The following is a 16,661-nucleotide window of genomic DNA, read 5'->3' on the forward strand; positions in this document are numbered from 1 at the left end:
TAAGGTGATTTGCATGATAAGGATATATTGGTCAATCACATACAATTAAACAAAGATATGCTGTGTCATGGTTCATCTTTTATATCAATAAATAGTATTAATTGACAATGAAAAGTGTGCTACTCTTAATTTCAGGGACTTTAACCCCAAAATAAAAATAAGCACCTTATTCGTTGCGTGTCTATTTAAAGCCGCCCGAGTTGATGTTGCTATATTTTTCCATTTTTGTTATGTGTCGCTAAAAAGTGATTATGAGTCAAAATGTGTTTGTATTTATGTCATGAAAGTGATCAAAATCGGTCAAGAAATGCCCAATTTTATGACAAATATAGGGCTTTTCAATTTATGTGCATGCGCAGAAATAATTTAAAGTTAAACAAGCGCGGGTCACATGTAAAACCACGTGACCATTGCATCATTGTTTACAATGCCATTTGCATGAATGATGAATAATCATATCATTACTCGTTTACAATGGGACAAGCAAACAGACAGGACATAGCACCTTAATGTTTTTGCAGCATGATTCTTGTCAATATCTATGCATATTACTCGACAAATTTTAATAATCTTTCATCAAGCTTGATAAAACACCTTTTGGTTTCTATCCACAAATCGGCCTAATTGAATTCGCTCTGATCTGAGAAATCGTTTTTATGCAATCAGCTTGCATTCTGACTTTTTACGAACATGATATTCAATGCACAATGATCCTCGTTTATCCATTAAGACAAAAACATGTTTTATAATCACTTTGCTTGGGCTATCTGTAGACTAATTCGTTTGAAAATTACTTGTGTTATTTAGTAGTTCGTCTTTGTTTTGAAATGCGCGGACGTGGAAATCACGTGAAATGGGCGCTCACGTGGCCCGAAGCGTGCATACATCACAGGTTAATAAAAGTCTTGAGGATTCCGTTATGTACATGATTAGGTTTCGTATTGTTGATGCCTTTGGCATCTTTTGGCAAAATTTTTGCGAAAATCAGTATGGAAGAGCTAAGCTTTAGAATGTATCTCACGAATACTGATCCATTCTGGTAAGTTGAGATAACCGCATTGTTGTGAGAAATATCAACTCTGGCGGCTTTAAGTAGACTAGATGAAATAATGCATGCTCAGCCAAAACAGATACTTTGAAATCTTAATCCACTTTATTTGGCTTCTTTTAAATTGTTATTCTTTGCAAACTTGATCACAGAATCAGAGTTGATTCGTTATGGGTCTGTTTTAGTAGACTAGATGAAATAATATATTCTCAGCCCAAACAGATACTTTGAAATCTTAATCCCCATAATGCGGCTTCTGTTAAATTGTTATTCTTTGCAAAATTGATCAGAGAATCCAAGTTGATGCATATAACATACGTGAGCACTAAACAGGTGATTCTTGAAGATCCCATATAACTACGTTTGAATTTAGCAACTGTTTTTGTTCAATTTATTAGGGTACATAAGGATTTCTAGTTTTATTGCGTAATACGTATTTTCACCGTTTAATTATTTATTTAATTCATTAGGTCGTCGTTAAAATTATTATATAATAGCTTGGAAATGAAGCTTAACAAAAGTACGGTGTTGTCTTGTTTATAACTTCAAATGAGCCAACAATTGTATGAATACTGGGGTACATCAGATGCATTGCAAATATTAAGTGGGTCTGGAGTGCATGTTAATGTTTATGTGTTTAATAACAACATTTATGCGAATTTCAGCGGCATAGCCTAACTGAAATAAAGTGTATACCTATTATTTATTGTGCGGTCCTTAAGTACCTGAGGTGCGTTTAAGCGTATATTAAGATAAAAAATAAATATGTTGCTAAAGGCATTAGCATAATAACAATTAACTTCGATAAATTGATAGATAGAAGAACTTTGGTCTAACCTTTAAGCAAAACTGATTTTTATTTCAGTTAAATGCTTGGCAAAATGGATGATTTATAAGGAAATGTATACTATGGACACATTATCCGCTAGACTAAGTAATGGTCGCTTTAAGGCAAGTGACGGGTCAAATATCTCATAACGGACAATACGTTCAGCACAACATTCAATATAACAATGAGTATGAACACCATATTTCAGTGCAATAGTTTTTGTTCTTCGTTTGTCTTTTTTTCTCTCTGAGCGAGGCAGTTGATGGGGAAATTGATTGAACAAATATTGATAAATTCAGTAATGCATCGTAAAAATTACATACTAATAATAGAAGATGACAGAATTAAAATAATTAACAATGTTTTTTTTTTTAACTTTTCCAAACTGAGATGTGTGAAATATTTAACAACATCTGGTTATACAAGTTATGAGTTTTATTTTTATTTACTTAAATTCTAAGCCAACAATGTTCAAAGAAGTTTCCCAACGTTCGTGTTCTTTTGTTGGAAAGTTTTTATATCGCTTTCGCTCAATGTAAATTGTAAACGTACTAGTAGACAGATTGTGAGAAAATAAGACCAGTTTAACCGGTATATGAATTGATTCGTCTGTTGCAGTGTATTTTCCATACTTTTTCTGATTATTTTTCTACCCACCTCAAATCGGATTTTATTGAAAGTTTTGCATTATTAGCTTCCTTTTGTGCGTGGTCCACCGTGCGTCGTGCACCGTCGACTTTAGCCTTGTGAACAATCTTGATGCTTTAGTTATTGCAATATTTTCATGCGCTTGTTTGGAATATTGATCCCAATGATATCTAGATCGAGTTTGAAATTATGTCTGCCGGGGTAAATAACTGATGAATAATATTATAAAATGCGCCGCCGTAAAACGTCACTCATTATTATATGAAGCCTTTTAGACGAGACGAAATGTATCACTTTTAAGACAGCCGACTACAAGTGTATTGTTTTTACCCGGCCATTTAATAAAGCAATAACAGAAATTTTACTAGGTCGTTAACTTTAAATTTGATAAGTGAACAAAGAATCGGCAACATTATGCGCTGATTTACGTGGATTTGCGATCTTTCTCAAAGCAGGTGGATACGTACCTGACCACATTTGTTGGTCAAAAGGACGGCTCCCCGGGCACTCAGGCGTCCAACCGTCGCGAAGACCTTTGGGTCAAGTCGGGCCTGACATAGGAAACCCTTGAAGCCCTGCTCTGCGAACCACTGCAATATCACTGAAATGTCAACGTTGTACCTTTTTACTAACATTTTACATGCTTGCTTTAATAATCATTATCAACTATAACTAGTTTGGTCGTTTTCGGCTCCATGCCTATTTAAAAGTGCCCCGGGTAATCTCAAGTATATAACAATCTTCCCCGGGTACGGAAAATACACATGAAGGCTCCCGGCCATATTCCGGGATCATGTGTAGCATATTTTCCGTACACAGGTACTTTATAGTATACCTAAGAGTAACCAGAGCCGACAACTACCGAGTGAACCGAAAAATATCAATAAGCGTGTACTACCTGATATGTTTGTTGAACAGCTGAATGTGTCTGCTGACAGCTTGATGGCGCCTGGAGGTGGTCCGGTCTGGGACGTGCTGCCGTGTTGCGGGTACATGTCGACACAGGCAGACTGGCGGGCTCCTGTACTGGCTCCGAACACAACAACCGCAATACAATGTAGTACCAGTAGAAATGTCTGTACGTGATCCATAACCGACAATATGCACGTAGCATTAAAAGGTAAAAACTAATCCAAGGAATTTACATTCCAAATCGTTTCACTGACACACCTTGCTTTATCAATTCAATGTACACTGTAATGCTAGTAGAAGAGTCGTGACGTAATCAATAACAGAAAAAGTACGTAGTATTAAAATAAAATAAAAATGTAATGTTTAAATTCGTTTCACTCACACCCGTTTCTTTATCAATTTAATGTTGATTAAGTACAACAAAAGTAAGTGCATATGGTTGTTTTCCTATGTTTTTAATGTTGCTGTAATCGCTTCTTATGTGGGAATGAGTTTCGTAACGATTATAATGTTAACACCCTTTTGATGGATTGAAACGGATGTATTACACCCTGCTGCGTGACCCTATGCTAACGACTTAGTCTTCTTATTTAAAGAAGTTTCACCGCATTCCGTTTTGTTTTATAATGGAAAAGCGTTTAATTTGAAAGGATATTCACACCTTAGTATTGCATCGAGTTCGGTTGATTGCGTCTGAGTACAGGATATAAAGGACGCGACGCTTAATTAAGGTAATCCGGCGCTTATATTTTTAAAAGCGTTTGCAAGCTCTTGTCCGATTGTTGTTTGCTTTTTGTTACAACAAATTAAATCATGCAGGCGGTGTTTGTGGATAGGTGCTTACCGTTAGACGTGTGTGAGATAGACGGATTGTCACAAACAAACAACATTTCAAATGCGACAAACAATAATCAGAAATGCCCAACATCATACATAAACAGTTTTACGTCATTGTACGTGCCACTCTCGACAACGTTATCTCTTTGGCTTTGACATGATGCTAGCTGTCAATAAATTATTCTCCATTTTATTATCAACCTATCAGTGTTCAGACAGCCGATTAAAAGTGGAGATGTATGTACCAAACTGTACGTGTCACAGATCAATACTGAAGGCATTACCAGTTTGTTTTTAATTTGAAGAAAAAGTTGGAAATATTTGTAATGCATTCTAGATTTGCTGAACAAAATATAAGATCACAATTAATTCTGCAATAATATGTTAATGTCCACGCTTTCCAAGCTGATTACGTTGTATTGAACATGATGTATACGTTTCGCATGATTTTAATCAGCATAAAGAATATTGACGAAATACATGTTTATTTGTAGCTACAACGTTTTAGCGTCACAAAAACCATTAAAGTCGGCAGTAGGTTTTGTATTACAAATTTAACATAACGCATCTTAAATTAGAGACATTGACTAATATATGATTTAATAGAACACTTTTTAACGTAAAGATAAAACACTTGTTGCGAAAACAAAAGGTAGGTAAATAACGTGTTTTAAGATCGCCAAACTATGCATATTTAGGTAAATGAATTACTTTACTACTTATATCGCGGTCATGATATTTCGTGATTGCAATCAGGGGTGGATCCTCCGAACCATGATGTTATGCATCTCAAGCGCATCAAAATTTAGGAAATACAGCGAAGACAAATACAGATAATAATAAGAAAGTTTTGTAGTTCAATAGTTCGGAAGTTGAGAAGAATATAATTCAGAACACGTTGAAATTAATCGTATATGGAACTGTTTGTCAGGAGTATGTGTGAGTGTGAGTTGCTGATATTATTTGGTGTTACAAGAGATCAAGTTGAATAGTTGAATAGGAATCATGGATACAATGCACGTATATATATTATGTAAAGGGCCTGGCTGGGGTTCGAAATAATGATTTCCGGATTGACTACAGAGCACTTTACAAACTTAGTGTACATGGTCCGGTCTATACTGCTTGCCGGGTCCGGCTTGCAATGAATTTGTCTAACCCGGTCTGTTCTTTGTAACGTTTGAGAGTTCTACTGTATAGGAAGGAAAATTAGGATTAAACTAATCAGTTTAATATCCCAGAAAAAAATGTATAATTTGCTTATCTAAGCATCCATCTTTGTATTGTGTTCATTTATTGTTGCGTGCAAGAGATTCGGATTATGAGGATCAGAGCGAACTGGAGTTTAGTGTTTAAGTATGGGTCTTCACTATTTTGTGTCGTTTGAATGTCACTAACATTGTTGTAGTTGGGTAGGGGTTGGAAATAAATCAAACGCCGCCAAAGGTTCGATGGTTTTTTTTTGCGTCCGAAAGTTTATCGGAATTTCTAAATATATATAAGAAGCTACCTTATTGTTACTTTAGTACGTCCTTTGTACGTCTATTACGTCCTCAGAACGACTATGGCGTCCTTACTGCGACTTCATTGCGTCCTTACGGCGTCTATTGCGACCCTACTACGACTAAGGCGTTCCTACTGCGACCCCAGTGCGTCTTTACGGACGTATTAAGGAAGCCGTGAGGACGCGCAGAACGCCATAAACCAGGACGCTGGTGTGACGGGAAGGCGAAAAAAAGCATTTTTACCAAAAAAGTAATTGGCGTCCTTACTACGACAATCAGAAATTTCCAGAAACGCAGTCTTAGGTCGCCGTAGTTTAAGTAATGTACAGCGCTACGTCATTGTCATTTGATATTTTCGCGCAGCACAAGTAGTCATTTGATAGTCTGAGGTTATTACTTATAAATAGATTAGGAAAAAGTTAAACTAGTGTCGGCGATGACCTTCCCTTACTGTTAATACGCTTTATCTCAGCCAATTCTTTGCACGGATCTTGGAGAAATAGAAATATAAAGTGTGTTACTTTTCTCTTCACAGTTTAATAAGAATCACTTACGTTTTACAAGCACAATCTTTCCGCAATTAAAACTGTTTTTACCATAGTAAAAGCTCATATCGATGTCTTGAAACACTCAAAGTACTGACAGTACTGGTGTGACGATGCTTTTGAGAGGATGGATATAAAAGCATCAAGTTAAGTTTATCTACATCACCACAATCACCACAATTGTGTATGTTGGTACGAACCAAAAATTTGGTACAAAAATTTTGCGAAAAAAATTTGGGTATGAAAACAAATTTAGGTACAAAAAAATATTTGGGAACAGAAAAATTGGAACCGAAAAGAAATTGGGTACGAACAAAAAATTGGGGATGAAAAAAAAAATGGGTACGAAAAAAAAATTGGGTACGAAAAAAAATTGGGTACGAAAAATTTTAGGTACATTAAAAAAAATGGGGGAACGGGAAAGTAGTACCTGTGGGGAACTTGACCCACTTTTGCACATTTTCGGCCCTTTCCGTCAAACATCAGATAAGTTCCTCGAAGGCAATAGTATGAATACACATTTCGGAAGCGGTAATGCGGTCCTACCTACGCGCGTCAAAATGTAAGCAAAATATGTACACACGTCTGTCAGGAATGATTGAATTAACGAAGAAAATAGTGTATTGATGTAAGTTTTTTTGAAGAAATGTGCAGAAAATATATTAAACAAGAGCTGTGTTTGTGAAACACAATGCCACTGCTGCGCAGCTTTGAAGCCATATATTTTACCTTTGACCTTGAAGGATGACCTTGACCTTTCACAAATCAAAATGTGCAGCTCTATGACATACACATGCATGCCGAATATGGAGTTGCTATCTTCAATATTGCAAAATTTGACCTTTGACCTTGACCTTGAAGGATGACCTTGACCTTTCACCAATCAATATGTGCAGCTCTATGTGATACGCATTCACGCCAATATTGAAAAAGATATGGCCATTAAAGTTTTTGGACGGACGGACAGACTGACACACTGACTGACTGACTGACTGACTAACAGTTCAACTGATATAGGCCAGCCTATCGGGGGCATAAAAAGCAATGGCGATATTTTTCTCAGCCACATAATTGTTAATAGTTTGATATCACAAAATGAAAGTGAAAGTACTGTCAAAAATTACAGCCTGTCAACGTGTTGTTTTTGCTGGCACGAGAGGGCGATTACACTCAATGTGTTCACATTTTGACCATAGGCTTTGTCAATGACCCTTATAGTATGTGTAGCTTTGATATTATTTATTGCTATCATGTAACTGCATGATTGTGTATATGTTTACAAAACACAAAGCATAAATAATGATATAAATACACTGATTGAGCTTATAAGAATCTGAGAACTATAGCCAGGTCAATTAAGGACTTAAAATACAATATTGTGTCCTGATTTCATGAAGAAATGACCATGCATGTCCTAGATTTCAAATTCAAGGCCCTGGTGTGACACATTGGTAGCATTACCGTGAAACTGTTACCAGGCTTATGAAATAAGTTTTTATTGAACTATCTAAGAAAATCTAAATCAGGCACTGATTTTTTTTGTTTTAATACAGTCATAGATCAGTTGTGGCCTCTGGGTGATGACCAATTTTTGCTTACTTGTCACACCCTTAAAACTTTCCACACGTCTATAATAGCAAATCTGGATTTAGGTGATCTTCAATGGTACATTTAAACTTTAGCTCTGTTACAAGAGTGCTGGTAAAGTCCAGTCACATATTTAAATCTAGGCCATGTCAAAATCAAAGTATCAAATGAAAGATGCGTTCATTAATTATTGTCCAGTTGTTTACTACTGCTGTAAGTTTTTATATAATATGACTGATGAACATCATGTGAGCGAAAATTCACATTATTATTGTTTATCAGGTTTAGCAGCCTTTTAGATAACAAAGTATGCTAGTTTTCAATGTCGCTTCTGGGGATCAAACCCGTAGGGCTTTTAGGAAGATTCTGAAATTGTCGATCCCTCGAGAGCAACCAAACCAAAAATTAAGTCAAATATTGCCGACTCGGTTTTTTGAGTCGGTTCATGAGGAATAATGGAGCTTGATTGGTCATTGTCGGCTCTGGTACTACTTACATGTACCCCGGGTACTCTTAAGTATACTTACATGTACCCTGGGTACTCTAAGTATACTTACATGTACCCCAAGTACGGTAAATAAACGTAATTGTACTCGGTCCATATTAGACTATACCAGAGTTGTATTCGCGCCCAAAATCCGATGTCGTAAAACGCGCAACCGATTATCTTAAACACACTTCTCTTCAAAAACACTGCATCAACATACTTTTTGAGTATGTGTTCCGATAATATAGAGTCCATTCTACAGAAAATTGACATAAATGTGTATATATAATTATTACAAAAAAATAGTCGACAACGACTGATTTAGGGTTAAATTTCCCGGGTACATTTTAGTATATTTACCGTACCCGGGATACATGTAAGTATACTTAAGAGTACCCGGTGTACATGTACGAAGTACCCGAGCCGACAATGAACAATCGAGCGATACTGGAAGGTGCAACATCTCTCACGCCCCCTAGCATCGCCTTTAGCAGTATTTAATTCTCAACAGGAAAGTGCTGGAGTCATTGATCCCGAGGGACAAGAAAAAAAAAGATAAATGTTCGAAATAAATAATTTGATTAATGACAATTCTATTATTTTAGCCAGGTCACAGGAAAAGCGCAGTCAAATCAGTATCCAATTAAATTATTTGTTTGTGTCAGAAAAAACGCTTTTAAGCAAACAGCTTTCATGCGACTGCAGGCAGATCTAGATCCAAACAGGCCACAATTGCCTTAATGTCTCTTTTACTGAGACACAGTTCATTAAACTTTAAAATGATAAAAAGTACTAACACTAAGAAAGAGTACAAACCAGTAAAGAGTTTGAAATCAATGTTGAATTTCAGGACAGCTTAGTGATCTGCAAATCCCCGATGAAATGTTGATATCGGGTATCATAGTCATGCAATAAGTCGCAAAATGCTGGAATACAATTTATAAAGCACAATGCGACTTAAATTGATAACTAAAAATACCAGTATGCCAGTTTTGCCGTGTCAAGCTGTTACGATCCAGAAAGTCCTTAATTCACATCGAGTATATATCCTTCGAATTCCAACTATTGTTGTCATAAGCGGAGATTTAGTGAATACATAATTCATATATCCTTATTGACAGCTTCTAAATAGCGAAACAAGCCAATTTATGCAATAAGAAAGTTTTGAATCGAGACTCTCATGGGGGCGGCCATTGTTGAATGTTGAAACACGAACGACAACTCTGCTAGGAGAATGTTATCAATGACGAGCAATCTCCTACGCAGTGGCGAATGCAAAAGGGAAGTAACTGAAAAATCGAGTTATCTCAATCAGACTGGCTCGGTCATTTGCATAGGTCGCAATTGTGATTTTTTTTTGATGGTTATCATACCTTGGACGATGCTGTGTCAGCATCGTCCAAAACGATGCGAACTTCAGCTGCACAGCAGTAGAAACATTTTATTATAGCGCCAAACAAAATAAAAATAATCATTCACACACTTAACAAAATATAGTTTAAATAATTTAACAATTTTATATTCAAACTGTATATTAAATATATAATATAGAAGCAAATTATCGGTTAATATGAATCGTGCTGTATAATACTATCTTTGATAAAAGAGTATCAACACGTTAATGATACATGTATAATATGCGACGCATGCGATCCCAACCGCCGCACCGCTAAACACGACCCCCGGCGTAAGGTTACATTCTTCCAGGTTGCCTGGACACCGGGTGCTGCTTAAGCTGCTACTGTTCACAGTATCCTGTGTACCGGAAGTGAGCGCATTCGGTGTGGCTGCTGAGATACCGGAAGTGTGTGCAGTCGATGTGTCAACTGGGGAACCGGAAGTCAGTGAAGTCGGTGTGGCAACCCAAGGTACCGGAGGTAAGTGAAGTCGGTGTGGCTCCTGAGGTACCGGAAGTTAGTGGAGTCGGTGTGGCTACTGAGGTACCGGAAGTTAGTGTTGTCGTTGTGACTACTGAGGTACCGGAAGTTAGTGCTGACGTTGTGGCTACTGAGGCGCCGGAAGTTAGAGCAGTCAGTGTGGCCACTGAGGGGTTTGATGTAACATTCTGACAGCCCCCGGAGTACTGAATCCGTGCAGACGTTACATTTAACCAAAATGTGTTCATATTTTGAACGAATGTACATCTACAAATAGACAGATGCTCGCGTAAGAACTCAACAGCTGTACTATTCAGCAGACACTCAAAAATGATTTGTTGATTTAATGCGGATTTCGAGAGAAAAAACCTTGACTAACTAGAGCGATCACTGGTAGTGATTGTTCTCTCACATATCAGTTTGACTACGACCTAAGCCTTAACAATAAATGTTTCATTTTGACTTTTCGTCTTCGCGTACAACATCCGATGTATTGTGTGTAGTTTGTGTGTAGTTTTTACATTTGTGGCATATTTTTCAAAATCATTTAATGAACGGTAAAGTTATTAAGCTGACAAGCATTATTAAGCAAATACGTTTGGTTTGACCTTTGATCGCTACCTTTTAACTTGAGCTCGAAAGTAGACAAAAAGCTTATATGAACTATATACTCCGACTTAAAAAGTTGAAAAATGTTCGCCAATTCATATTAAATTGCTTTTAAAAACATGCTTAAGTTGTATAATTGGTACAGACAATAAATTCCTAACTTTGAAGTCAAAGTTTGAGTTTGACCTTTATTGTAGCCGTATGACTACTGCGTGCCACACCGCACCATGTTGGTTTAACATTTGTAACATGTGATTTCGTAATGAAACAACATTAATATTGTATAATATTTCTTCCAAATAATTACGTTTATAGTTATCATAATATTACCATAACAAATATGCATATACTTCTTTCTATCATATATTGTACATACAAAATATAATGTAATGCTAATGTATGTAATTATTGAACCAACTTTGAAGATATATCTTTTACAAAATATTGCAATCTATATTGTAGAAACCATTTTCGTTGAAACATGATTTATTTTCTGTGATTTGGATTTAGACCGACGTGCAGTTGCTGAAATCAGAATGGGGAGTATGAAATAAACCTCTGTTTAAAACCAGATTTAGCTATATGTAGTATATGTTTACGACTTATTAGCTTATTGCTGCATGCAATAACTTACACTATGCAGTCGGATGTGTTGTGATCTGCTATGAAGCTGGGTGCGGTCCAGACAAACTCCACGGATTTCTTCAAATCGACATTTCTCTGGGTAAGTGAAGCCTCCTGCGAACAATATCAATACAGTGTATGACAAACATTTAATGCCAACTAATTGTTTTAAAAAGGCCATACGTGTAATTACAAATTATAATAGTAAGGTAATTTGCTGCCGAGGATCAACTGGCAACCACTTACAATTCAACAAAGATATGCTGTGTCATGGTTCATGTTTTATATCAATAAATAGTATTAATTGACAACGAAAAGTGTGCTACTTTAAATTTCAGGAACTTTAACTCCAAAATAAAAATGAGCACCTTAATCGCTGCGTGTCTATTTAAAGACGCCCGAGTTGATGTTGGTTTATTTTCCCATTTTTGTTATATGTTGCAAAAAAGTGATTATGTGTCAAAATGTGTTTGTATTTATGCCAGATGTTTAAAAAATGATCGAAATCGGTCAAGAAATGCCAAAATTCATGACAAATATATGGCTTTTCTAGCACAAAAATAATATTAGTTAAAACACGCGCGGGTCACATGTAAAACCACGTGACCATAGCATTATTGTTTACAACGCCATTTGCATGAATGATGAATACTCCTGTAATTAATACCCGTTTACAATGGGGCAAGCAAACAGACAGGACATAGCACTTTAATGTTTTTGCAGCCTGATTTTTGTCAATACCTATGCATATTACTCGACAAATTTTAATAAACGTCCATCAAGCTTGATAAAAACACTTTTTGTTTTATATCCACAAATCGGCCTTATTGAATTCGCTCTGATCTGATAAATCGTTTTTATGCAATCAGCTGCACATGTTGTAGTTCTCCTTTGTTTTGAAATGCGCGGAAGTGGAAATCACGTGAAATTTGCGCTCAAGTGACCCGAAGCGTGCATACGTAACAAGTTAATAATAGTCTAGAGGATTCCGTTATGTACATGATAAGGTTTCGTAATTTGGCTGCTTTTGACATTTTTGGCACGCTTTTTGCGAAAATCAGTATGGAAGAGTAAAGCTTTAGAATGCATCTCACAAATACTAATAAATTCTGGTCAGTTGAGATAATCGAATTGCTGTGAGAAATACCAACTCTGTCGTCTTTAAGTAGACTAGATGATATAATGTATGCTCAGCCAAAACAGATACTTTTAAATCTTAATCCACATTATGCGGCTTCTGTTAAATTGTTATTCTTTGCAAAATTGATCAGAGCATCATAGCTGATGCATACAGCATACGTGAGCACTAAACAGGTGACTCTTAAAGATTCCATATAACTACGTTTGAATTTAGCAACTTTTTTGTTGTATTTTTATTAGGATACATAAGAATTTCTAGTTTTATTGCGTAATAAGTATTTTCACCGTTTATTTTTTTTATTTAATTCATTCGTTCGTCGTTAAAACAATTATAGAAGAATTTGGAAATGAAGCTTAACAAAAGTACGGTGTTGTTTTGTTTATAACTTTAAATGAGCCAACAATTTTATGAATACTGCCTGGGTTACATCAGATGCCTTGCAAATATTAAGTGGTTCTGGAGTGCGTGTTAATGTTTATGTGTTTAATAACAACATTTATGTGAATTTCAGCGGCATATCCTAACTAAAATAAAGTGTATACCGATTAATTATTGTTCGGTCCTTGAGTGCCTGAGGTGCGTTTAAAGCGTATATTAAGATAAAATAAATATGTTGCTAAAACCATTAGTATGATAACAATCAACTTCGATAAATTTATAAATAGAAGATTTTTGGTTTTACCTTTAAGCAAAATTTATTTTTATTTCAGTCAAATGCTTGGCAAAATGGATGATATATAAGAAAATTTATACTCTAGACACATTATCCGCTTGTATGGTCACTGTAAGGCAAGTGACCGGTCATATATCTAATACGGAAAATACATTAAACACAATGTTCAATATAACAATGAGTATGAACACCATTGCAATAGTTTTGGTTCTTAGTTTGTCTTTTTTCTCTCAGAGCGAGGTATTTTATGGGGCTTATCGGGCATCGCGGACCATTATATATTTCATTTCTTTTAAAATTGATTGAACTAATATTGATAAATGTAGTAATGCATCGTATAAATGACATACAAATAATAAAAGATGACAGAATTAAAATAATTAACAAGGTTGTTTTAAACAGACTTTTCCGAATTGAGATATGTGAAATATTTTTCAACATTTATACAAGTCATGAGTTTTATTTTTATTTACTTAAGTTATAAGTCAACAATTTTTATAGAAGTTTCCCAACTTTCGTGTTTTTTGTTCGAAAGTTGGTATGTCGCTTTCGTTAAATGTAAATTGTAAACGTACTAGTAGACAGATTGTGAGAAAATAAGACCAGTTAAATCAGTATATGAATTGATTTGTCTTTTGCCTTGTATTTTCCATACGTTTTCTTATTGACACCTTCCCACCTCTTATCGGATGTTATTGAAAGTTTGGCTTTATCAGATCCCATTTATGCGTCGTCCGTCGTGCGTCGTGCATCGTGCATCGTCAACTTTAACCTTGTGAACAGTCTTGAGGCTATACTTATTGCCGTATTTTCAATAAGCTTGGTCGGAATATTGCTGCCAATAATATCTAGATCGAGTTCGAAACTATGCCTGCCGTGGTATATAACTAATGATTAATATTATAATTTGCGCCGCCGACAAAAGTCGCCCATAATCATATGAAGGCCTTTAGACGAAACGAAACGTATCCCTTTGCCTAGTGTATTGTTTTGACCCGGCCATCTAATCAGAAAATTTACTAAGTAGATTACTTTAAATTTGATAGGTGAACAAAGAATCGGAAAAACTTTGCGTGGATTTGCGATCTTCATCAATGCAGGTGGCTACCTACCTGACCACAGTTGTGGTCATAGGGACGTCTCCCCGGGTACTCAGGCCTCCGATCGTCGCAAAGACCTGTGGGTCAAACCGGCCCTGACACAGGAAGCCCTTGAAGCCGGGATCTGTGGACCAATGCACTATCACTGAAATGTAGCGGAAACTTATTCTGGTCTAAGATGTGTATATGGTCGCGCATATGCAGATTTCAATTTAAAACCTTCGGGTGATACTTCAATGTGTAAGATACATATACACATAGATTTTTCAACATGGGCATTTACGCGTAATTTTGAGGTTGATATTTCGTATATGCAGTCGCTTTGATTGTTAAGTCCTAATCGGCAAATAGAAATGTTTACATCAGGAAAGTATAAAAGTCCAATTAATTTAACATAGTTTAAATTATTGGTTTTGTTTGAATTTGAAAGTAAGAACATTTCTTCCAGAACTATTTTCTCAGTTTTGAAATAAGCCAACATTGTCTAGTTCTAGGCAGACTTGATTCGCTGTTAAAACCTAACGTAGTATTAAACATACTTCCAAACCTGTGAAATGCACCGTTTTAATATTATTTCCTTAGACAGTTTATTTTTGTTGGCTAAATAAAACATTTTTGTTAATCGATCATTCGTATAACATAGATAATCAAATCATTAATTAACTTGTCCAGTATTAGACTAAAAGTAAATCAAATGTCTTGAACCATTTTAACTGCTCATTTTAACAATAATACATATTTTGATTTTCAACACTACAGGTAAAACATTTATACGTTGGTGAAAGTTTTGCGTTTCATAGAACATGAAAATATTCGCGATTCTATTGGCAGTCCATGTTCCCGTTTGATATAAATATCGCAAGAAATCTTAGTGAAAAACAGCTTAGACAGATTTGCCGTTATAACAAATCTGCACGGAATAGTAGAGATTTCTCAATAGTAACATTTCCTTTTGAAAGTCCAATGTTTTATTCATCAACTGTGTACCTTTAGTGCGTTCAGTTACAGCGAACGTTCGCTATTGAACGCTCGGTTCGCCGCGAACGTTCGCGAACCGAAGCGAACCCTCTTGTGAGGTAGTTTGCTAGCGAAACCAACGTCTAGTGCGTTCAGTTACAGCGAAAGTTCGCTATACTTCGCGAACGTTCGCGAACGTTCGCTATTGAACGCTCGGTTTGCCGCGAACGTTCGCGAACCGAAGCGAACCCTCTTGAAAGGTAGTTCGCTAGCGAAACCCATCGTTCAATAAGACCGAATCGGAAATGAACGATCATTGGCGAACGTTCGCTGTAACTGAACGCACTTCTTGTTTTACTAATATTATAAATACTTGCTTAAACGATTATTTTCGGCTCCATGGCTTAAAAGTACCCTGAATACTCTTAAGTGTATAACAATCTACCCCGGGTACAGAAAAAACGCATGAAGGCTCCCGGACATATTCTCGTATCATTTTTAGTATATTATTCGTACCCCGGGTACTTTGTAGTATACCTTAGAGTACCCGGGGTACTTCTAAGTAGTACCTGAGCCGACAACGAGTTGAGCCGAACAATATCAATGAGCTTATACTACCTGATATGTTTGTGGCACAGCTGAATGTGTCTGCTGACAGCTTGATGGCGCCCGGAGATGGTCCGGTCTGGGACGTGCTGCCGTGTTGCGGGTTCATGTCGGCACAGGCAGACTGGCGGGCCCCTGTACTTGCCCCGATCACAACACCCGCAATACAATGTATTACAAGTAGAAGTGGCTTTAAGTGATCCATTGCAGACAAAAGGACGAAGTATTAAAAGGAAAAAAAACACAACGAATTTACATTCCTAATCGCTTCCACAAACACCGCCTGCATGATTGTATTTGTTGTTACAGAAAGCAAACAACAATCGGACAAGAGATTGCGAGCGCTTTTGAAAATATAAGCGCTGGATTACCTTAATTAAGTTTCACGGCCTATATATCCTGTACGCAATCAACCGAACTCAATACAATACTAAGGTGTGATTATATCCTTTTAAATTAAACGCTTTTCCATTATAAAACAAAACAGAAAGCGGTTAAAGTGCTTTAAATCAGAAGACTAAGTCGTTATCATAGGGTCACGCAGCAGGGTGTAATACATCTGTTTCAATCCATCAAAAGAGTGTTAACATTATGATCGTTACGAAAATAATTCCAACATAAGACGCGATTACAGCAACATAAGAAACATTGGAAAACAACCATGTACACTTACTCG

At 36.3% G+C, this 16,661-nt stretch overlaps 1 protein-coding gene across 3 annotated transcripts in view; it reads right to left on the minus strand.

Annotated features, from left to right (window-relative positions):
- Positions 1-16,661, minus strand: part of LOC127837682 (uncharacterized) — a 112,067-nt gene that overhangs the window by 1,925 nt on the left and 93,481 nt on the right. The window contains exons 1-2 of one of the 3 annotated variants that reach the window (XM_052364945.1): positions 3,424-4,490; positions 2,993-3,126 (exon numbers count right to left, since the gene is read on the minus strand). The exons of the other annotated variants lie outside the window; for them this stretch is intronic. Of the exons in view, the coding sequence (XP_052220905.1) occupies positions 2,993-3,126; positions 3,424-3,616 (327 nt within the window). The 5' untranslated portion in view covers positions 3,617-4,490. Of the gene's footprint in view, positions 1-2,992; positions 3,127-3,423; positions 4,491-16,661 lie in introns of those variants that run through there. 3 annotated transcript variants of the gene reach the window in all.

The sequence above is a fragment of the Dreissena polymorpha genome, chromosome 7, assembly GCF_020536995.1.
Source record: "Dreissena polymorpha isolate Duluth1 chromosome 7, UMN_Dpol_1.0, whole genome shotgun sequence".
NCBI lineage: Eukaryota > Metazoa > Mollusca > Bivalvia > Myida > Dreissenidae > Dreissena > Dreissena polymorpha.